Consider the following 25,214-nt stretch of genomic DNA (forward strand, 5'->3'; position numbering starts at 1 on the left):
AGGTACTGGTCATCCTCCCCAGTTACATCCGCCCGACCCAGAGTCTGAAGCTCCAGGACACTGCCCTTGAGGCGGTAGAGGTGGGATCCTTCGCTGAGTCCGAGGGAAAAGCCAACCCTGGAGGGTAAGCAGATTAAGATTCCATTACAAGTCTTTTGCTAGCAGTATAATATCGTGTCAATATACTGCTCTTTTTATTACTATTATTATTTACGCAAGTAGGGCCTATTTAGTTAATTTGTTAATTCCAGTGGCTCGGGGGCTGGGGTGTGTATGGCATCTTCAGCATTAGAAATCATCCTAGGTAGGGCTTTCATCTTCACAGATATGCAAGTCGCCTAATAGGCCGTCTATTATTATTATTCCCTGAGTATGTACTTGATTTACTGGAAGATTTTCGTGAGCCCCCTGAGTCAGTGTGTGTCACTTCGGAAACTGCTTACCAGGGATTAGTGTGTGGGTATTTAGTGCGTGTAATCGAAGAAAAAACAGAATGCAGCACGTGCTTGAATAATGTTTCTACCTCATTTAATTCATCCCCATTGATAGCTGCGCTAGCCCTAGCAACGATTTATTGGCCTAATTATGAGGCTTCAGAAATTTGTTGAGGCGGCTCTACCGTACTGCAAGAAATCTGCAAGTCTGCTCTAGATTATAAAAAAACTATGTTTTACCTTCTTTGTGCCAATGTAAGTTTTTAAAGTGTTTTAGTAACAATAAGCACCAGGACTTGTCAGAAACTGGGCTGGCCAAAGTCGTGAAACCTCTACTTAGTAATGTAGGGAAGTACCATACAGACAAAGTTTCCAGGTTTTCTTGTTCGTCGAAACCTCTTTCTCGAAAAGTGCTGAAGCTATAACTCTCTAGTGTACCACTTTATACGTAAAATTCTTTAATATTTCTCTTACTTTCAGATTTTAAATTTTGCTGGTATGCTTATCTAGTTGTATTCACGCGGTAAATGGGTACGTTTGGTGCTGCCATCTAGCGGCAGATTGTTTGTAAGGCGTGTTACACGTTTGAGTATGGAATGAGCAGGCAGTTTAAGCAGCCATCGGATGCAGATCGAGCAGGCAGTGGTTTACAGGCACTCCCGTGCGTATTATCTGTCTCTGTCTGTCTCTGCTGTCATGGAGTAAACGAGTTACAGTGAGTGCATGGGGGATTTACATATCTGAAAAAAAAGGGATTTTGTGCTCGTTGTTTGAATTTACTCTTCCTTGATTTTGCTTGATTTGATATTCTTCGCACCTGAAAGTTGTCGTTTGATACGAAGATTATTTTAAGAAATTCGTTCTTGTATCGCTTCAATGAAATATGTGTGTTCAAAAGTAGTGCGCTATACGTATGCTATCGTAAAACTGGCAGATGGTTGGATATGGTTACCCACCCGTGCTCGACAATAGGAAAGTACTCCTAAACCACCTTTGTGCCAAAGTGTGGCCGTTGTGCGATTCTAAAGTATTTGCTAAAGATATCTGTTCTAAAATAACTAAAGACCTGAGTGACCAAGAAATTATACGTTTGCTTGAAAATGAAATAGCTTTGGAAGAAGCTGTTTGTTCTGCCGTAGCGCTGAAGTAAGTAATACATATGTCGGGTCATTTATTCAGGATTATGCAGTAATACGTATATATGTAATAATTTTTGTCCTCTCGATAGAAGTGTTTTGGTACCGCGTACTGTATATATGTAGTTACATTTTGTTTTTCAGAAAATAACGATTTGTTTTTTTTTCCTGTACAGTGTTACACCGGACAGCAAACAAGTTCTTGGTGAAAAGATATTCGCATATGTTGCGAAACTCGAGTCTGAATTATGTGCCCAGATAACTGGCATGCTTTTGGAGCTGGATGAAGTAACATTGGAGTCATTGTTGTTGAAAGAAGAGAGTCTCAGAATTGCTGTGGAAAAGGCAAAGAAAGAATATCTCTTGTATATTCAGGTAATTATATTCCTCTTTCCATTTTGTTCAGTTCTTTGAGATATTAAACTAAGAAATGATTATGCTTGCTGGTATTTCATGAAGCAGTGCAAAATATTTAAAATAGAATTGGTAAAAAAGCCCATCACCTTGGGTAATATAATCTAGATGATTCCCTCTGATATCAAAATAGGATATAGGGCCGTTTTCCCAATTTTTGGGGAGTTGGCAATCAATCTGCATTTCACGGTGCCAGTTCTGTACCCGGTGTGCAGACTTAGGGATAATAAAAATTATATAAAAATGATGTGCAACGATACCTTAAGTAGCAGAAAGGAGAGATGCTTCCTTTATGCTTGCTAGATCAATAGTTCAGCCTGTGGACCGCTATTCACACAGACGCGTAACAACTGTCGTTTGTTTCCTCGCTTGCGGCCTTCTTGGAAAGGATGTTCTGCAGCAGTGCTCAGTGCTGCCAACCTCTCTACTTAGGAACGATGCTTCGAATTGTTCGTTGTTTGCGAAGCGGCCTTTGGCCCCTAGTTTTGTATATGGTTAGGACAGCATCTATACAAGACCATTGGTCTGGACGGTTAGGATTCTTGTCGTGGACAAGACCATTGGTCTGGACGGTTAGAATTCTTGCCGTGGACAAGACCATTGGTCTGGACGGTATGAAGCTGCGAAGCGGCATTAGGCTCCTAGTTTCGTATTTGGTTAGGATAGGATCTAGACAAGATGATTGGTCTGGACGGTTAGGATTCTTGCCGTGGACAAGACCATTGTTGTGGATGGTTAGAAGCCGCGCAGAGGCGTTAGGCCCCTAGTTTCGCATACGGTTAGGATAGGATCTAGACAAGATGTTTGGTCTGGACGGTTAGGATTCTTGCCGTGGACAAGACCATTGGTCTGGACGGTTAGAAGCAGCGTTAGTTAGGCTGTATCTTTATTGTTGTTCTGTATTGTACATTGTTTTCTTCACATGTTACATTTACTTGCGCTTTTATTGTGCTGCGGTTGGTAATGGTGGTGTCGCGTGGGATACTAGAGGCCTAAGGGCTGCTTCGTGGCTCAACATACTCAACGGGAAGGAGATCACGTGCCACTTTACATTGGCCAATAAGAATAAAAGTAGCTACTTCAGAAATGAACATGGCGTGTAATAATCTTAATTAGGTTATAGAAGTAAATGTACTTCTTGGGGCGGGATGGCGGGTTCCTGGACATCGCAAAGAACACCTCTCTCCTTTGAGACGCTCTCCAAGCAAGATTTCGCTAATTCCACTCACTTGTAACATTATAAATTACGGTGGTCTACGGGCTGAACTAATGCCCTTGCTAGAAACCCACAATCCCACCCCAAGAACTATTCTTATATAGCATAATTAAAACCGAGACAGTGTAAATCAGCTGAATGCGACCATGTGCTGTGCTCCTATTGGCCGGCCAATGTTCGCGATGTGTTCTTATTCGCTGGACAAGCTTTGTATTACCTCCGACAGAGCACGCATCACGTGCAAGTACAGGGTTGCCATATTTGCTGAAAGTAAGTGAAACCATATCCAGACAAATGATTTAGTCACTAACCTATCCAGACCAATTGTTTTGTCACTAACCTACCCTAACTTATTCCAGACCAATGGTGGTGTCACGCGGGATACTAGAGGCCTAAGGGCCGCTTCGCGGCTCTAACCTGGAGGCTTTCGCCCCCAGACCCCCTTTGCTTGCCCCCAGGCCAATGGTCTAGTGCCTAGCCAGACCTAACCAATCCAGACCAATGGATTTGTCATTCCCTGTAGCTAACCCATCCAGCCCAATGGTATTGTCACTCCCCGGACCTAATCAATTCAGCTCAATGGTCTTGTCACTTCCCGGACCTAACCAATCCAGCTCAGTGGTCTTGTGACTAAGAATGCATAAGTTGGCAAGCCTGCAGTGTGTTACGAGACGTCGCCCGAGCTGCGCCATGTTGGATCTCCAACCTCACTTTCGCACACCGGATGCGGAAGTTTTACCCATTTCACTCAGTTTTATGTCCAGATGCCCTTGCTGATGCCAGCCCTAAGCAAAGGGATGTATTCTCTGTTGTGTGTTCCTGTAGTGGTTAGTAGTGTAGTGTGTTAACATGGAACGCTCAGTCCTGGAGCCAGACGAGTTAACCTTACACAGTTAAAATCTCCAGCCTGGCTGGAATTGAATCCAGGGCCCTCAGAACCTAAGGCCAGTCAAGGAGAGGATACATTATACAAATACTATATACCACATATTATACGTATTATACTCCGTGGCTAATGGTTTGTGTGCTGGCTTCTGATGAAGGGGTTTGGTTGTGTCAGGGATTTTAACCTTTACTTGTTAATTCCGATGGCTTGCGTTGAATGTGTGTGCCGTCTTCAGACATGTACCAGGCCTCCCCAGAGGCCACATTCCATTATATTATCATGAATGAAAGAAATTTTCTTTAGATTGCAGCTTGTTTATCATTCATTCTCCTTTGAGAATGAAAAGACTAATTAGAAGAGCCCAAATATTCAGGCATTCATTTTGGCTAAAATAGACAGGTAAATAAGCACTTAAAATTTAGGAAATAGGCAGTGTATATTGTACCAGGAAAACTATGACCGTACTTGGCTAGCGTAAAGAGCATGGGTTTCCGTAGGGCATGTACATCACATGGGATTGGATTGGAGAGTAGTTTTCCTTTTAAATGAAATTTTAGTTTGAACTTTTTGTTTGTTCAAGAAAGACAAGTTCAGATCACCTTTAAGTACAGCTGATGTTGGAAAAGGTGTGTTGTTCCTTGGGCTTGCGGCTGGTGATGTTCCACGCTGTTGCAGTTCCTTCCATCCACACCAGAGAACAGCTCTCGGCCCCGTGGAACCACTTATTACTTCACTGGAGGCTGCTCTAGACATTCTGAAATTTCTAGAGGATCTCGATGGTCTGGGAGGTCGAGTTTCAGGGTTCACTTACTCAGTAATATTACAAACACACTACTTATTTGAGGTGAAATTTAAAGTGAAGTTTGAATGGTTTTACCGTTCCCGTAAAGGGATCAAAGAAATGTGAAAGCACCCTATTGAATGTCGGTAAGGTCAAACACAAACGTTTCTTTAAGGTAACTGAACTTGTCAGATTTAAGAGGAAATAAAGAGACTATTCTGCAGTTGAAGGTTGATGAAATCTAACACGCACTCTTTAACATAAATTTCACTTGGCACAGTTTTAAAGATTGTTTGTAAAATAAGTAATTTACTTGTGTATTTTACTGTTCGATGAAAGAGGATACAAATGCTTATAGTGTTTTAATATGTCCTATTATTGCTTTGGATTATTTACAGGTTTGCACATCACAATTCTATGTCACTGTTTACTGCAATAATTTTACTTTTAGTTGAAGTTAAATGCCTACGCATGAAATTAATTCCGTTCACATGTAATTATGGCACGGAGATAACACTTAGGTGATTATTTACATCATTTATATTACATTTACATTAGTTTACGTTTAGTTCCGTTCACTGATACTACTACCATGTTAAGTTTAAACCCAAATGAAGATATTTGAAATTATTTTCTAATCGCTTGCTAGTAGTGATGTAAAATACCCAGGTATTTATCAATCAGGGTGAATACTCAGGGTATATACTCGGGTAAATACCGAATTTGGGTAAATACCTGGGTGTTTTATATTTTTCATTAAAAATCCTGCGCCACGAACCTGCTGCGCAGGCGTAGCAGGGGGAGAGGTGATACTCCCATGTGGCGCGTCCCAGGTGGCGGATAGGGGGTTCCTAACCGGCTTGCCAGCGGACTTGAAGGAAATAAAATACCTCTCGCGGACCAAACACACTACCCTTTGCGGGTGGGGGACGCACATGTAGAATACACCCGCGGTATCCCCTGCCTGTCGTAAGAGGCGACTACAAGGGGCGACCAAGGGATGATTGAATTAGAACCATGAAACTACTCTTGATTCGTACCATCATGCGGGGAACACCATGGGTTCCATGTACTTGCGAGTAGTATCACTAACTTGGTACGAAATAGGTTTGTGATTAGTTGCATTAAAAAGCCTGGCCTGGTGGATTCCAGTACCCATGCGTTGTACCCATGTGGGCAACACCGCGGGTCTGGGCGTAGCCTGTGAGTTGTACCACTATATGAGCGACACCGTGGGTCTGCGTTGCCTGTGATTAGTACTCACTATGTGAGGAACACCACAGGGCCCTTGGGACCGGCACCCGTGACTAGTACACCTAGGTGAGGAAACTCATCGGTTTGCGTTGGCTGTAAGTGGCGCCATTGTGTGCGAAACACCATAGGTCTGCGTTACCTGTACGAAGTACAATACTTGTGAGTAGTACCATCTTGTGTGGAACACCGTGAGTCTTTGCTACTTTTGATTAGTACCCCAAAATGACAAATACCATGGTTCTACTTTACTCGCGACATGTACCATTCTGTGGGGCCTTAGTCGTGGATTTTGCACCCCTATTGACATCAAGCATCATTGTGCTTTATAAGTGGTCCCTTGGTCAGTAATACTATTATTCACATCTTTTTTTTGTGTCTGATCCACTGTTTTTGTTTGTTTGTTTTTGTTTTTTGTAGGGTTCATGTCCATCCATTCATTCCTCATGACATTTTTTATTTCATTTTGGTCAGTGGATGAATCTGAATTTTTTGTTATTTCATTTCGTACCATTAGGGGCCGATGACCTCGATGTTAGGCCCCTTTAAACAACAACCATCATCATCATCATCATCAAAAATCCTGCGTCATGGTAAGTTGAACCTTAAAAAAGGGTACCGGTATGGAAACTATTCTACATTCACTTTTTAGAAATGTTACAACATTAGATACTTTTTAGAAATGTTACAACATTAGATAGTTGATAAAATTTAATTAGAATTGGGAATTAGATCAGGAGATAAAATTCAATAGTTATAACCTGAAAAACTCAGAATTGAACTAGGCCTTTTGCAAACATTGAGATAAAAAAGTTGGGGGAAATTTATTCAGAGCATTGGCCAAGTTCTACAAAAGGTGTAATATACAGTTTTCAACACACTGTATATGTTTTTCAGAACAGTTTGTAATATCATTCATATGAAGGGTACACGGGAAAAAGGGGGAATGTCAATCTAAAACAAAAAATGAATTAACACTACCTATATATACTTTATGGTCAGGAGAATAGTTTGACAATGTACAACCAAGTAAAGGAAATTGTCACGGAAATATAACAAGTTTAAGGATACATGTACAATTGATGAAAGGGGAATGTTACCGCAGAGCAAGAAATAAAGGGGGAATGTTAGTTTGGTATGTGGCAATAGCGATGGATTTCCAGAAGATTTTATGCATACCTAATTTATCCACTAACGACGTGATTACCGTAGACAGCTGTCACTGTTCTTCAATATACATGTTTTGTCTAATGTATATTCGGTATTCTATACATACCCAGAGACAGTTACACATAAAGCAGCAGATGAAGTGTGCTCTGTGTTACATCATTTTATATTTTGTGAACTACCGGGCGAGTTGGCCGTGCGCGTAGAGGCGCGCGGCTGTGAGCTTGCATCCGGGAGATAGTAGGTTCGAGTCCCACTATCGGCAGCCCTGAAGATGGTTTTCCGTGGTTTCCCATTTTCACACCAGGCAAATGCTGGGGCTGTACCTTAATTAAGGCCACGGTCGCTTCCTTCCAACTCCTAGGCCTTTCCTATCCCATCGTCGCCATAAGACCTATCTGTGTCGGTGCGACGTAAAGCCCCTAGCAAAAAAAAATTTTGTGAACTTGGGGACGAGATAAAACAACAATCTTCTGTGATTGTGCATGTGGACAAAACAAGAACTGGACTGTTTTCAGATTTCTCCACTTTATAGTACATCATGCCAAACGCCTCCAGTCTGTGAAAATAGTATTTCCAATTCATGGGCACTCATACTTAGAGTGCGATAGAAACCTGGCACTAATTAATCAGAAATTTGCAGCTGAAACGCCAGAAGACTGGGCGGATCATTTTAGAAGTGCCAGAAATAAGCCCTTCCCTTTCCCTGTAATCGAAGTTGATCAACCAATGATTCGTCTGTGGACTAAGTTTTTTATTCCCTTGTACAGAAAAGTTTGCCCTTTTAAAACAAGACCTATAAGGGAACTTGTCATCTCCATTGAGCATCCACGATTCATGGAATACAGAGACAGTTACAATGGCCATTGGGAATGACCTGTTGTATATGCTCCAAAATAAACTCCACACTTCCCAGAAACACCAGTTAGTGAGTTTGTTCTTCCAGAGGCATCTTATGAACGTGCAGGAGTTAGTGTAGATGAAGTTGCTCTACATTTGCAAACATGCTGGCAAGATTGAGATTTTAAATATGTAATTTATTTCTATTTCAGGTTTACATCCAATCTCTACAGCAAAATGTTCTGATCTGCGCGTCCTTAGATCATTTTGTGGATCAAAGGAAAGATCATTCATTGATACACTTCCTCATTATTAATTGACAGGTTATTTGTTAGGTTTTGTTAGAAGTGACATTCCCCTTTATTTCCGTGATAATGTGTTCATAAGACTGACATTCCCTTTTATTTTCGTGACAAATGTGTATTTACTTCATTTTTCATTTTTTTTTTCAATTATAAAACTTAATTCTATATTTTCATTATTATCCGTTTACAATACCAATACATTAGGCTAACGTTACATAATATAATACTTTATGTACATGTATTATTGTAGACAGTATTAAAGGTTGAAACTTTCAAATTTAATTATCTTGGTTTGTAGAAGATATGACATTCCCCCTTTTTCCTGTGTACTCTTGATGTATAAAATAAATTATCAAATAACCAAAAAGACTAGTAAATAGAAAATTAACAGTTACACTAAAAAGTTCTAAAAAAATAAAGGCCTTACTTAATTTAGGTTTGATGAAGCTTAACAAATGTATTAGGCTATTCATAATCATACATAATGAATCTCTTTAGGCTTAGGCCTATATTAGAATTTATAATGAAAAATATCAATTGAGTAGTACAACTAATTTGAATTTTCATCACGGTCATTCTCAGAGATGTACTCTTCATCTGAGAGCGAAATGTGGCCATCATCGTTGTCCTCGCTATCGTCGCTACAGGAAACTTGCATTTGATCATGATTGGTGTTTTCAACTTCTTTTTTCACTGCACCTGCCTTGTTTCCTTGGACTCTTTTCTTTTCTTGGTTTTCGAGTTTTTTTTAGCAGATTCCAGTTGTGTGACAAGTAAGCTAACTGTCCAGCCCTTTCAGTTGTAAGTCGGTTTCTTTTCTTACAGTGGATCCAGCTGAATGTGCTAAACGTTCTTTCAATAGCAGCAGATGTTACTGGAGCGCCTAAATTCTCGCAGCAACATCAGCTAGTACGCATGTTCCTTTCAAGCCCCTCCACCATAACATAGGGCTAATTGCTTTCTCTTTTTTAGTATCTTTTAATCCTTCCCAAATAAATGCTCACTGCCACAGCCTCTCTTTGTCTCTGTAGTCCACAATGTGTTGCCGAAGTTCAACTACATTTGTTCCCATGCTACTGCCGACTTCACAGACAAACTCAATAGCATTATGCATGTCTGTATTGATACTTGGTATTCACAATCACAAAGAATGGGTAGCGTCCACCTAATCAATACTTTAATATATTTTGTTACTATGTAGTACTGGTTTCGACCTTAACAGACGTCATCCCCAGCTGGTCATAAGATCTAAAGCTAACTTAACATATAATTTTAAAACATTACTAAATCTAAGGAAACATGTCACATGTGTTACATATTTTCAAGTTTACAGATATTTTAGTCTTACAATAAATGCAAGTGAATGCATAGGTAGTGAAAACGCCTAATCATAAAATCAGTATGTGCACAGATACCAGAAGCGCTGAGGTCAAGGTGACGCCTTTTAGAAAACACCAGCCATGTAGCATATTTAAGGTACGGGAGCTCGGACACCAAGAGACGAAGGAATGAGAATGAAATGTTATGAATCAAAGTAAACAAACAAGACTTCAGCAGAGTCCGTGCAGTGATTGACTGGACCTGTGCCCCGGAGGTATGTCGTGGTAGGTACATGAGAATAGGGAAAGTAGGGGAATAAAGTACACCTCAAGACCACAAGGTTCAAACCACAAGATGTATTAATAACATGACCAAAGGGAAAACGTAACACAAGCAAGTAAATTCACACCAGAGTAAAAATCAAGTTATAAAAATAGTTTCGTTTGACTAGAATTTTCAGAGTGCCATAGTTGCACAATTTTAAAAGGGCGATCTTTTAGACCGAGACTAGACCTGGGTAATAACCCGATAACTGGGAAAACAACATAATATTACACTTGAGGAATACACTCATGGAACAATAAGCAGTTTGGACTCAGAATAGAATAATATTATCGCAATTAAAGAAGGAAACTAACAGCAATCCTGAACATTTAGAGAGAGATAAGGTACGACGAATCGCACACCAAATACCAATTAGTTTGAAATAAACATAAGCCACTTTTACAAATCGAAGGGCATGAATTTTAATTAAGAAAAAAAAAAAAGAGAAGGGAATGGGAAAAGAATTGACGTGAATGACAAGGATGGAAGGAGGGAAAAATCAGGCTGCTGTCCCTGTTTTTCTCTGAAAACACATGCACACAGGATGTACAGAAAGTTAGTAATGGAGAAATATGTTTGTCCAACCACAAGTCCTTGCAGAAATATCACAAACACTGAAGGGTAGAAAAAGTCTATGCCAAACTGTATGAAGTGCCCAGCATGGGCCAGAGTTCGAAAAGACAAAGTAGGTTAAGATGTAAGAAGCCAAAAATGTTTTAAGAAATCAGAACATAAAGATTGTAAAGTCTGCTCACCCTGCATAGCGAAAAAGTGGTCACTTAGAGTTAAATTATAATTTAAAAATCGCCACGGGCCAGCCATGCGAAAAGGTGCCTGCTCCCGCCGCTTGTATTCACAGAGAATGCCTGACTGGTCATTCGATGGATACGGCGAGTTATATATACCATAGCGAAGCAAGGCCCAGAACATACTGGAATCAGGTGAAGTAATCAAGTGCAGAGCAGGCAGCAGGACGAGCAGGTAGTCGCAGACGAGGCGGGTGAGGAGACGAAATAGAGTGATGCCAGTAGAAATGTTGATAGCAGCAAGGCGATGAAGTAGGCAGAAATGTAAGACGACAGATGAACATAATAGTGTAAGTTTGGGAGCCTGTAGCACGTGATATGAGTGATAACATTAAAATGTACAATAGATAAACTATACAATGATATAATGTGTCCTCTGGTTTAGAAAACAAGCATCGATATTCTATGACATGTATATGTTACATAAAATTCTTGTGTACTGCTCGTGATTAACAGATAATTTGGTGAAATGCAATTTCTACACGTAAAATGTTCATAGCATTCTTGAGGTACACTTTGAAGTTTAATTCATATTGGTGAATCGTTGCATATATTCATTGGTATGTTTGTACTAAGCATTCTAGAATATTCCAAGATATGCGGTGTTCTCCCCAGAAATTTTCGTCAGTCGGGTGGCAGGAATGAGTAGCCGGGAAGGGAATACTATGTAAAAAAATTAAGAAGATAAAACTTCAGTTTATTCACTTTAGGGCATTAACGATAATAATAATAATAATTAATAATAATAATAATAATAATATGGCTTCAGCTACCCTGTAAAAACATCTTAATTTGACGCCATCTGGCTGCTTGCTCGTCAATTTCGACTTTCCGTTTTACTCTAGACCTACTAGATGGCAGAAAAAATCGAATCTGTCTTGGGCGTCTATGACTGAGTTTTCGTGAATTTTGTCGGGTAAACACCAAATATGTCACTAGAGATATTTTGCAGGCCGACATCGTACGACATGTAGCGTCGCCCTTCAAATATCCGACGACCTCTGCCGAGTTTGAACCCGCTATCTCTATCAATGATCCACAGAGGGCATTAACAGTAAAACCGGACAGATACACTATTTTAGTGTTATTACGACGAACAATATGTTTTAGTGTTCTACTGCTTGTTCATAATCAAACACCAGGGCTTACCATACGGGTTTGTGACGTCATGAGGAATCGAGTGCTCTCGTGTGATTCCACGCTAATTGAGATACCGCTCGCGCGCGACACTACGTTATAGTCAACCTAAACATTTCAACTCCGATGTAATTGATGCAAATATGTTGACAATAATGATTTATTATTGAAATATACGTTTTGCAGTATTTACATGTTAATTGGAGCACGCAATGACTCAAATACACTGACTGACAGTGACAATGCAACACCAAGGAGGAGTGGTTCGAAAGGGATGAAAGTTGGGGAAAAAATAGAGACGGCACGGATGAATAATTGATGTTTATTTCAAACCGATATGCAGGTTACACAATGCGCACGGCATCGACTCAGTAGGATGTAGGACCACCGCGAGCGGCGATGCACGCAGAAACACGTCGAGGTACAGAGTCAATAAGAGTGCGGATGGTGCCCTGAGGGATGGTTCTCCATTCTCTGTCAACCATTTGCCACAGTTGGTCGTCCGTACGAGGCTGGGGCAGAGTTTGCAAACGGCGTCCAATGAGATCCCACACGTGTTCGATTGGTGAGAGATCCGGAGAGTACGCTGGCCACGGAAGCATCTGTACACCTCGTAGAGCCTGTTGGGAGATGCGAGCAGTGTGTGGGCGGGCATTATCCTGCTGAAACAGAGCATTGGGCAGCCCCTGAAGGTACGGGAGTGCCACCGGCCGCAGCACATGCTGCACGTAGCGGTGGGCATTTAACGTGCCTTGAATACGCACTAGAGGTGACGTGGAATCATACGCAATAGCGCCCCAAACCATGATGCCGCGTTGTCTAGCGGTAGGGCGCTCCACAGTTACTGCCGGATTTGACCTTTCTCCACGCCGACGCCACACTCGTCTGTGGTGACTATCACTGACAGAACAGAAGCGTGACTCAATGGAGAACACGACGTTCCGCCATTCCCTCATCCAAGTCGCTCTAGCCCGGCACCATGCCAGGCGTGCACGTCTATGCTGTGGAGTCAATGGTAGTCTTCTGAGCGGGTGCCGGGAGTGCAGGCCTCCTTCAACCAATCGACGGGAAATTGTTCTGGTCGATATTGGAACAGCCAGGGTGTCTTGCACATGCTGAAGAATGGCGGTTGACGTGGCGTGCGGGGCTGCCACCGCTTGGCGGCGGATGCGCCGATCCTCGCGTGCTGACGCCACTCGGGCTGGGCCTGGACCCCTCGCACGTGCCACATGTCCCTGCGCCAACCATCTTCGCCACAGGCGCTGCACCGTGGACACATCCCTATGGGTATCGGCTGCGATTTGACGAAGCGACCAACCTGCCCTTCTCAGCCCGATCACCATACCCCTCGTAAAGTCGTCTGTCTGCTGGAAATGCCTCCGTTGACGGCGGCCTGGCATTCTTAGCTATACAAGTGTCCTGTGGCACACGACAACATGTTCTACAATGACTGTCGGCTGAGAAATCACGGTACGAAGTGGGCCATTCGCCAACGCCGTGTCCCATTTATCTTTCGCTACGTACGCAGCACAGCGGCGCATTTCACATCATGAGCATACCTCAGTAACGTCAGTCTACCCTGCAATTGGCATAAAGTTCTGACCACTCCTTCTTGGTGTTGCATTTGCTCTGTCAGTCAGTGTGTGTATTAATATTACGTAACTAGCGTGTACAGTATCTAGGTTATGTTAGCCGGGCGGTCTGTAAAAACACCAGGGCGGTGCGCCCATTAAAAAGGTCCTCGGGAGAACACTGATATGGATGTGATATAAACTAATAACACATGGTACATTAAAATGCAATATTTTATAACATTCAACGTTCACAGTATTCTTGCGGTACGCTTTTGAGTTATATTAATGTTTGTAAAGGAATGGAATGTTCAAAGTGACGTAGTTTGTCCTTGACCGGCCAGCAGCGAGCTCTCACAAAGTTTGCTAGCAGCTGTTGGCTCTCCTCACATGAAACGCGGAATTTAAATTCGAAATACTTCAAGTACAGATGCTAGACCAGTGTTCCTGTTTTTATTTTTATTTTTCCCTGTAAGGACATCAGCACATGCACTTTGTGTGACCACAAGGGACCTGAATTTTACAAAAACGTGAGTAGATGTAATGTTATAGTTTGGAAAATATAAATTAATTATTCGTATGTACAAATTAAAAAAAAACTTGTTGTTTGCGTCATCAGTCCGTTGAGTGGTTTGATACTATTTTCCGTGCCACTCTATTCTGTGCTAACCTCTTCACTGCTATGTAACTACTGCATCGTTCATCTACTCTAACTTGTTTTGTCATATTCATATCTAGGTCTATATCTGTCATTTTTACCACCTACACTTCCCACAAAAACTAACTGAACAAGTCGTGGGTGTCTTAAGATGTGTCCTATCATTATGTCAAATTTTAGGCAAATCGTTCCCCTCTCACCAATTCAGTTCAGTATCTCTTTATCCATGATTCAGTCTATCCATCTCGCCTTCAGCATTCTTCTGTAAGACCACATTTCAAAAGCTTCTATTCTCTTTTTTTTCTGAGCTAATTATCATCAATGTTTCACTTACATACAATTCCACACTCCAAACGAAATTCTTCAAATACTTCTTTTTAATTCCTATATCAATGTTCGAAGTGAACAAATTTATTTTCTTCCTCGCTTGTGCTGGTCTGCATTTTATGTCCTCACTTCTGCCATCATTAGTTATTCTACTACACAAGTAAAAACATTCATTTACGAAGGTCGATCAAATATAAACGGGATTTTTGTTCCTGAATATCAACAGTTGGTAGGACTGGCCCCGTGCTTCTGCTATGCTTAGACAGGACTGTTAAGAGTGGGGAGAGCGTGCTGTTAGATATTTCCCGTCGTTTTGTCAATAACGCTCACAGTGTCGGTGCAATAGGTTCACCCCTCCACTGCGCAGTGCATAATTATAAAATTTCTTGCTCGTGAAGGAGTAAGCGGCGGAAATTTGCCAGAGATTGACTGCACAGTTCAGTGATCAAACATTGTCAAGGACACGTGTGTTTGCCTGGCAAAATAAGTTCAAGGAAGGATGAGAACGTAAGTAAAATCAGCGACACGATCGCCGTCCTTGGACCAGCATTATAGATGAAAACATTGGTGCTGTTAAAGACATTATTGACGACGATCGACGGGTGAGAGTATCAGAAATTGCAGAACAAGTCGGAATCGGTTATGGGAGTTGTCAAGCAATCATCGCAAACAATCTACAGTTCCATAAAGTGTGCTCCAGATGGGTCCCTCGCCTTTTGACTGAAAATCTGAAGTTGAGACGTTTGGAGGTCTGTCAGAGGCACTGGACTACACTTGATCATCCTCCTTACAGCCCGGACTTATCACCCTGCAATTTCCATATGTTCGGACCGCTTGAAGAAGCTCTAGGAGGGCAATGATTTGAAGATGACGAGAGTGTGGAAGACTTCGTGCGCAACTTGCTGGTGACACGACCCTGTTCTTTTTACGATGAGGGCATCAAAAACCTGCCCATACGCTAGGACAAATGCATTTCTATAGCAGGAAACTATGTGAAAAAAGAAATTGTAATTGCCTTGTGTTTTTCAATAAATGAATTTCAATTTAAAAAAGTAAAATCCTGTTTATATTTCATTCCCCCTCTTAATTCTTTAACAGTTCATTTCCTACCGTGCGAGTTGGTTGTGCGGTTAGGGGCATGCAGCCGTGAGCTTGCATCCGGGAGATAGTGGGTTTGAATCCCACTGTCGGCAGCCCTGAAGATGTTTTCCCGTGGTTTCCAATTTTCACACCAGGCTGTACCTTAATGAAGGCCATGGCCGCTTCCTTCCCACTCTTAGGCCTTCTCTATCCCATCATCGCCATAAGACCTATCTGTGTCGGTGCGACGTAAAGCAAATAAAAAAAAAAGGATAATGTGTTTAATACATGGTTTCCACCAGTCAGCAGTGACAGTATTAAGACTTCAGTCGATAGTTCTCGCATTTCCTTAATGGTAATTTTGATATTTCGAACCATAATTTTTAAAGGCATGTGAAGAATTACACGGGAAAAGGTAGGTAATGAATAGTCACTATTAACTAAAGTTAATATTTTATTCAGAATTGGTATTTCATTTTTTTAAACAAAGTAATTTTTTTAACGGATAATATCTTTTGTAAACCTGTCATATTTTTCACTTAGCTTTGTCACTTTACGTGTTTTCTTAGGAGTAACCCTTTTCCTATCAACCTGAAGTTCTTTCCTAGCACGGAAAATGCTCTCCTTAGCCTGTTACATGTTACATTGGTTACTGCACATGTTACTTCATCCTGAGTACTTCCCAGATTTTCTTCGCGAAATATGGAAAACACATTTAACGCATGTCTTCTCACCACTCGTTAATGGTTTTGCTATTTATGTTTTATCGCAGACTGGGCTGGTTCACACCTGGGTTACAATTACTGTGCGCACACACACACACACCTCTCTCTCTCTGCGCGGTTGTTTGCACTTCCAACTACTTACACGGTATAAATGATGAACGGTGTGTATTATTTTTATTCACTATAAACTTAGAACAGTCAAAGTCGACATGTGCTTTGTATGTACAATCTCTGGGCTCAAGGAACAATGTATACAAAACAGATTGTTTCTTCGTGCTAACTCTTCCGTTAAGTGACTTGCCTCTCTATGTCTGGGAGATGTAACATATTTGTATAAATCTAAAGGAGTTATTTAAAATAGTTTTATGTTGAGTCCACCTTGTCAATACACCTTATAATGATAGAAAATTATTTATTTTATCGTACATGTTTCAGGAAAACCATCCGTTCCCTTCTACAGAGATGTCAGTTCATACATGTGGGAAGAATAAGGAGTACTCAAATTATATTGCTAATAATGAGCAGGAGTATCATATGTTAGGCTTGTTACATTTCTTCTAAACTATGCAAGTTGAGCAATGTTAATTTTTGTGCAGATATTCATATAGGGAGTGCGTTTCTAAAACCAAGCCTCGCAATCATTGCATTCTCGGACTCCCAAACATGGTGAAACAGACTAGTGTCTACTTGCGTGACTACTGACCACCATGGCCCCATCGGAGACAAGTTTCCTGACTGGCCACAGCAGACTGGTGTCTGCCGTACTTTATTGACATTATTTTTTTACTTTTCTATTAAATTCATGGTGGAATATCGGTACTGAAATACTAGAGAGTAAAAATAAATTTTTGGTCCACAGAAGAAAATTTCAAAATTTTGCTTGACAGTCAACATGTTAGGTGTGAACATTGACTACAAATTACCTTAACACGTTCACTGCGTGTTAGTAGAGGATGACATACCCACCAACCTGAGCAAAATATTTGTGTAAAACTCTCTTTAAAAGTTGTAATAATTGGAGTCTTGAATGTTGGTAGGACAAGTTCTGTTGAACTTGTGGAATTTTCCCACTCGCACTTGGTGCGTGGCCCGCTTGGTGGTTGTGTGTGGCCCTCATGGTGGTTGAAATTGCGAGGTAATACTGATCATCAGGTGGATCACGGGCCAGGCGCTTGGGTAGTTTACTGTGCGTTATTTATTGTGGGTATCAAACAAATGCATAAATTATGATTTCAAACATAAATTTATTCATAATTCACTTCTCTCTTCTGGAATTTTACGTGACAATGTCTTTATCATCGCAAAACTGCTGAGGCTTTATATCTTCTGTCGAAGCGCGCCTTTTATTGGGTGGGCCTCATGATGTTGAAGGAACTGCATTGTCGGCCATCTAAACAAATTATAAAATAAAATTATAACACAAGCATCATGGCGCAGTCAAAAATGATTACAAGAAGTTCTTTTGTAATACTCATAGCCTAAATATGATGCAAGAAAAATAACAATTTCATGTTCAGTCCTTTCACTGAACTTATCGCAGTTCTGGAATTTAAAAAGCAGAAAAATCAGTGTCTTACCTTGCATTGAAATTGTCTTGCTGCTCAGAGATCCCAGACGGAATGATGACATGAGGAAAACTGTGGACAGGGAAACGGAATATGTTTGTACAAATCTGGCTATGGATGAACCTGCTAGTAAATTGCACTTACACGATGTGCAGGATGACAAGGAGAGTCTTTCTTACCATGTGGGAAGCCTGTGATTCACATTTTCTGGCGCCTGTCCCATAACGCCCTAAGTGCATGTTCCACACATGCTTGTAAACTAGCAACACGCGCAAAGCGTGTGATTCGCACTGAATGTGTTAAACACTGATTGTCAGTTTCATAACTCATTAGAACTATACAAGTTTTTTTGCAAAGTGTATTAATTGGACCAATGTTTATTTAACAGAGCAAGACAAGAACTATGTTATTGCTAATGATCATAGCACAGGACAAGGTATAAGTTAGAAGAGTCCTCCCAATTTTTGTGTGGAAGTGTATTTCAATTTGGGGATGGAGTAAACGGCTGGAACTTCGCCACAAACATGTCCAGTGCAGTAAAAATGAGTGAGAGCAGGATAAGAAGCTTGACGGTGGGTATAACCTTTAAGTGCTCAGCAGCTGCAGGCAGATATTTATAGGTCTTTTCACTTATTTCCCAGGTGTGTAATTGACCTGAATAGTACAGGTAAAACCAAGCAAGGTGGCTACACTGATTGAGTTGCATAGCTGTGAACTTGCATTCAGGTTGTGGGTGTTTCAAACCCTACTGTTGGCAGCCTTGCAGATGGTTTACCATTTTCACACCACCTTAATTACAGCCAAGGTCGCTGCCTTCCCAGTTGCAATGAAACCTGTCTCTATCAGTGCAATGTAAAAACCCATTAAAAAAATGGAGGTGAGGTGGGAATATGAAAGGATTTTTGTTGAAAACTCCAAGTAAACTTTCATGTTTGGTTGAGGAATATAAATGGAACAGTTTCAGAGCAAATAGCAAAATAGTGTTGAGATTCTTAAAGATGAGAGACCTAGCGGCCAGCCTAAAAGGAATAATCATTCAAGTGTAGAAGAAACTTGATGAAAGAAATTTGGAATGGTACCAAGTTTAAGAAGAGAAAATACACCAGGACAGGCAGAGGTGGAAAGTGCTCTCGCACTGCGGCCAAGCAACTAGAAACAGTTGAATGGTAGTGAATAAATAAAACAAAATTAACACAAACCTTCTGAAAATATTATTTTTATTCCTTCTTCTACTATTTTTTTCCTAGTTATTCTAGATATGAAGAAAATAGAATGCCTATATACCTCCTGTGGGTGGGGGATGCAGACAGAGAATACACCCATGGTATCCCCTGCCTGCCGTAAGAGGCGACTAAAAAGGAGCGACCAAGGGATGCTGAATTTTGAACCATGAGATTACCTGTGATTAGTACCATCACACGAGAAACACAAGTCGACTTTTCTTGCGATTAGTACCACTGTATGAGGAATACCATGGATCTGTGGGGTGGATCACTATGGGTTTACAGTAGTGTAACTGTGTAGTGGTGGAGGTTATAACAAGTCTCAGGAACAACAAATCAAGTGGACCCGACTCTATATACGGTGAGAATATTAAAGAAATATGGCGTGAAATGAAAGATGAAATAATCAATCTTCTTAACGGATGGCTACAGCAAAACAATATTCCTGACAGTTGGAGAAAATCTACGGTCAAAATGTTATATAAAGGGAAAGGAGATGCTGGGGATCCTAATTCATACAGAGAAATCGCCCTAGAATGCACGATGTTCAAGTTGCTGACTTGAAATTACCTGAGGAACAATTCGGTTTCAGGAAAAATAGAAGCACAATCCAAGCCATTACCTGTCTACTCAACGAGATACAGACTACCTTTTCAAATCCAGGACGAAAACTACATGCAATATTTATAGATTACACGAAGGCTTTCAATGCAATCGGTCGGAAATTAATAATGGTGAAACTACAGCAATTAGTTGGTGGAAAGAACTATCTATTGTGAATTATTCAAAACATACTGCACAACAGGTTAATCATCGGTGACGGTATCAATATCTCGCGTCCAATTCAACAAACCAAAGGGGGTACTCCAAGGAGATCCACTGAGCCTTCTGCTCTTCATTGCAGCCACAGCTGACGTAGTTGAAGCAATAACATCAGATAAGGTACGTCTATATACTGTATCTATGCAGATGACATGGTAATAACATCAACAGACCCGGTAGAATTGCAGATTGCCTTCGATCAACTAGTGCAATGGACAAAGGAAAATGAGCTACAAATTAACGAAAAAAAAAGACAGTGTCCATGAGCTTCAGAAAAGGGGGACCACAGGCCACCTTCTTTTACCAAGAAAAGAGACTAACAGTAGTGTCACACTTCAAATATCTTGGCATAACCTTACAAACATGTGGCATCATATTCAGGAAACACATAGAAGACAAAACAAACATGGCTATCAAGGCGATGAATGGCATGAAACTCATCAGTAGACTATCAATTGGAACAGCAATGAAATTATTCAAAATTAAAATCACTCCTATCATAATATATGGACTAGAATTAATATGGATACACTGCACACAGAGAAATCTGGAACAAACTGAGAAAGTGAAAGCTACTTTTCTGAAGAAATTATTATGCCTTTCCAAATTCACACCATCTTGGCTCGCATACGAGCTCACCAGGGAGTCTTGCTTCATTGAGGAACTACGACTGCAGCTGCTTTTGCCAGCAACTCCTGCATATAAAGGTCTCATGGAAGTGCTTTGGAAAAAGAAAAATGAAATATGGTCAGAGTTCTACGCCACAGACGCTATGATCTACAGTGATTGGCAACAAGGGAACTATGAGCTGAGACATTTAGTGACACGCTATGCCGTTCATGGCTTCCACTTCAAGATGTGCATAACCAGCAAATATCACAATCCTGACGTCACCTGTGTTTGTGCTTTGTGCAACAGAAGTTGTGATCGATATCACGCAATGATATGCAGCGAAAGGAAGTGTTAAAATGCTTTGCAGTGAGGGACAGTGACTATCCTAATAACTATTGTTAACCATTGTATTCCTGCACATGGTGCGCTTTTCCTCTTTATTATATTAGTAACTGTGTATAGTATCCGCCACTATGACGGAGGCTCCCCTCTGTCCAGGTTCGGTTGGAACATCCCAAGGAGATAAAGAGCCTTATCCACATTGGGGTGTTTCAGCATCTGGTTGTGGACATCATGGGTTTGGATTTCAAAGAATGCCACGGGTCTGGGCTTTCCCTGTGATTAGTACTATTATGTGAGCAATGCCATGAGTCTGCGTTGCCTGTGATAAGTACCAACTATGTGACTAACACCACAGGATACTACAGGTTCCTGTGGTGTGATTAGTACCACTATGTGAAGAACACCATCCGTTTGCATTGCCTATGAGTGGTGAGTCTACTTTACTTGTGATTAGTACCAATACATGAGCAATACCATGGTTTTACTTTACTAGCGACAAGTACCATTATGAGGGGCCGTTGACCTGGAATTTGGACCCTTTTAGACAACAAGCCTAATCGATTGAGCATTTTGCTTTGGAAGCAGCCTCTTGGCCAGTGTATACCATTGTTTTACAATTAGTTTCTAGAAAGGTGGGGCATTGCAGTTCAGATCCACTGATTGTTTTAAGTTCGTAATTATAGTTTGTTGTCTATGAATTCTAGTCAGTGGATTGTTTTTGGAATTTTTTAAATTTTTAATATTTATTTTACATTCATATTTACCCATTCATTCTTCATCCTCAAGTTTTGAATTCTGGTCAGAGGATGAATTTTGGAATTGTAAATTGTCATTACATTTAGTTTCATTTCGTATCATTAGGGGCCTATGACCTAGATGTTAGGCCCCTTTAAACAAAAAGCATCATCATCAGAATCCCTATACTGTATACTGATTGGAGATGGTGGTTCGCAGAATTATTCAAATGTAGCTAATGGCCATAATGTCAAGCTCTGTAAATCTTAGTATCAGTCCATCTAAAAACAAAGGTTTTAATTTTCTCTATTGAAGTTGATTCTGTGTATCATTATTGTGCTGTCTGGCTCCATGGCTAAATGGTTAGCATGCTGGTCTTTGGTCACAGGGGTCCCAGGTTCGATTCCGGCAGGGTCGAGAATTTTAACCATTATTGGTTAATTTCTCTGGCACGGGCTGGGTGTATGTATTGTGTTCATCATTTCGTCCTCATCATGACGCGCATGTCGCCTACAGGCGTCAAATCAAAAGACCTGCACCTTGCGAGCTGAACTTGTCCTCGGACACTCCTGGCACAGAAAGCCATACGCCATTTCCATTTCATTATTATGCAGTTTCAGTGAATTCCTTCTGTTACAGCAGAAGCAGCTTGGGAAAACTACAGAGGACGTTGGAGAGATCCTGTACACTCTGGTAGCAAGAAACCACGGGGATCCTGACCTGGCTGCCCATTTGACTGGTATGCTTCTAGAGTTGGAAACTTGTCAACTGGAGAACCTTCTGCAACACCCAGAACAACTCCGACTAAAACTTGAGGTGGCACACAAGGCCCTGACAGAAGTGTGTGATTATGAGACCACAAGCAAACATTCGTGAGGCATGGAAAATCTCCAGACGAAGATCAAATAGCAAAGTTCGTCGAATCCCCAACAATCGTTTTCGAAATCAAGTTGTAAGACAGTCTAGATTCGATACCCCACATAGAAATCGTAGTGAACACTTTAGAAGTGAAGGTTTTAGAGAATCGAGGTCCCGGGCTAGAACTCCTGCCAGGTCTCGGGCTAGAACTCCCGCCAGGTCCCGGGCTAGAACTCCCGCCAGGTCCCGGGCTAGAACTCCCTCCAGGTCCCGGGCTAGAACACCTGCCAGAGTTCCTAATGACCGTTATACTCATGGTATTGGACTTTTTAGGGTCAACACTAACCAGAATGTTTCCAAGGATAGTTTTAGGGTTGGAGGACCTAGGAACAAAACTCTGATTTCTGATAACTATTTTAGGAGTGGAACTGAAGTAAGGAGTAGTGTAAAAGAACGCCTAAAACTTCCAACTAGAACTAGACAGCTGATTCAGATCACAGTTCCTTGCGATGTGGAGTTCAACCAACCAATCAACCGTGAAAAGCCTGTGAGACAAGAAGCAGTCGACTCCTCAAAAGGCACAGCAACAACAAGAGAGCAGTTAAGGATCACGGTTCCTCGTGAAATTGGGTCCAAGATTTTGGGACGTCAAGTTTCTTGTGGTGTATCTGGAAACCAGCTGAGGATAACTATTCCTCAGGAATTTGATGTCCAACCAAAGACGTTTCAGCCGAATGTTCCTATTTCACCGTCTCCTCTAAACAGGAAACAGGCTCAGCATGATGTGAGAGTTGTTGTTCCTTATGATATTGCAAATATGGAAGAGCGTTACCTGCAGAACTACACGTTTTCTCCTGCGTATCATTCCCTTCCACAGCGTAACATGAAGTTAGAAGTAGCTTGTCAACTGATGATGAACAAGACTAATTTTGTTTGAAGTAATGGCTTCAGAGGAGCATAAGCAGCTTGCTGCCTATATCAAGAGCATTCATCGCTTGTTGCGAGTGGACTCTCAGAAGGTGGGTTGTGAGGAAGCCTGGAGACATCATTGTTCTCGCAAAGAAATGCTCGAGAAGTATGCTGCGTCTATGCAGAAATTGGCCACCAAATATTGGCAACAAAACGACGAGAGCAAATGTCGAATTCAGTGGGTGGTAAAAAAGTGCTTGTCGTACTTCGTGGAAAATGGTCGTGGGAGAGAGAGGCTGAGAGAACACAACAGAGAAGCGAGACTGAAATATATGTCTACTAAACCATCAGATAAAATTAGCCACGAAGAGGAGGAATTGACTCATTGCAGTGAAGGAGCGAAATTGAGTGGTAGATTAACTCAAAATGGCTGTGATGACAAATCAGTGGACTGCAGCATTCCTGTCTCGTTCAGTACGGAATTACAGTTCCCTAATCATGATATTTTCTCTCTGCTTGATGTAGGAAGTTGTTACAATCCTTTCAGAGTATTTCCATTTTTTAAAGTTCTTGCTATAGATTTATCTCCTGCATCACCAGATGTTTTACAATGTGATTTTTTGGATGTGAAGGTGGATAAAACTTCAGAAATACCCTGGGATGAAGTAAACACAGGCATTGAATCTCTTCCTGAGGAGAGCTTTGATACGGTAATATTTTCATTGCTCCTGGAATATTTACCCTCTCCACAACAGAGGTATGAATGCTGTAAAAAGGCATATTCCCTCTTGAAACCCGAGGGACTTTTGTTTATTATAACACCAGACTCTAAGCATGCATCGGCCAACTCAAGTACCATGAAGAACTGGCGTACTGCTCTGGGACTTATGGGTTTCTCTCGTGTGTTTTATGAGAAATTGCCTCACTTACACTGTATGGCATACCGGAAGAACTGCAACCATGCTGTGGCAAGACATTGGGCAATGCAGACATTGGCTAAACACCAACTGATGCTTGAAGATGTGTCATCATTGATGAGCATACCTCAAGATAGCCACCAGTACAGCGATGAGGAAGATGAAGTCTATGTACCAAGGAGTGAAGAGGAGGATAAATATCTAGCTGATGCGTTTGCTGAACTTCCAGAAGTATGAGATTCTAGTTGTCTACTAATTAGTCTATTTTATTTTGTGACAGAAAAGAAGTTGACTGTGATTTTATTTTTCTAAATATGTTGCTGTTTATTGAGAAGAGAATAGTGTGCCATTGTAATAACAAAGTATTCTTTAGATATTGTTTACTTGCCATGTTTATATCTTGGTTTAAATTTGATATATATAAAACTCCATGTTTTGTTACGTATAAGTTTGTAATCGTCATGCAATCAGTCCTATGTATAGTCCTATAAAAGTATAATGTAACTTGGTAAATCAGTGTCCATCTTTCTTACATAGGATATAACCTTTCAGTATTGACTTTATCAGATACAGTTTCTTGCATTATATGAATATTTTACAGTGGGTGGATTTTACAGATCCTAGAAGTAATAGAAAGGAACAAACAAGTGACAAATCAATCATCAGAACTGTACCGACAAAAAGAATCAGGGATGCTCTTCATGTTACCTTAAGAACGATGGTGCAATCAGATTGGCAGAGAATTATTATTATTATTTTTTTTTAAATGGGGTTATTTTGTTACTTCTGGGAACGCAATTCATATTGACGAATTTGCCGCATTGGCTACGTTAGAGAGCCAGCCGCCGTTTGT

The 25,214-nt window shown here is 41.0% G+C and overlaps 1 protein-coding gene across 2 annotated transcripts; it reads left to right on the forward strand.

Annotated features, from left to right (window-relative positions):
* The first annotated feature begins 1,156 nt into the window (after positions 1–1,156).
* Positions 1,157–24,874, forward strand: Samtor (S-adenosylmethionine sensor upstream of TORC1). 2 transcript variants are annotated; one of them, XM_067156094.2, is made up of 3 exons: positions 1,157–1,580; positions 1,747–1,945; positions 22,317–24,874. In XM_067156094.2, the coding sequence occupies exon 3, from the start codon at positions 23,477–23,479 to the stop codon at positions 24,596–24,598; it is 1,122 nt and encodes a 373-aa protein (XP_067012195.2). In that variant the 5' UTR covers positions 1,157–1,580; positions 1,747–1,945; positions 22,317–23,476; the 3' UTR covers positions 24,599–24,874. The 2 variants fall into 2 exon arrangements, with proteins under 2 accessions (XP_067012195.2, XP_067012196.2); XM_067156095.2 differs by having other exon boundaries at positions 22,320–24,874.
* The last annotated feature ends 340 nt before the right edge of the window (positions 24,875–25,214 follow it).

Source organism: Anabrus simplex, chromosome 12 (genome assembly GCF_040414725.1).
Source record: "Anabrus simplex isolate iqAnaSimp1 chromosome 12, ASM4041472v1, whole genome shotgun sequence".
In the NCBI taxonomy this organism is placed as follows: Eukaryota; Metazoa; Arthropoda; class Insecta; order Orthoptera; family Tettigoniidae; genus Anabrus; species Anabrus simplex.

What these genes read in the sequence shown, in the direction of transcription:
- Samtor (XM_067156094.2), top strand. Translation starts at nt 23,477, where the DNA reads ATGGCTTCAGAGGAGCATAAGCAGCTTGCTGCCTATATCAAGAGCATT.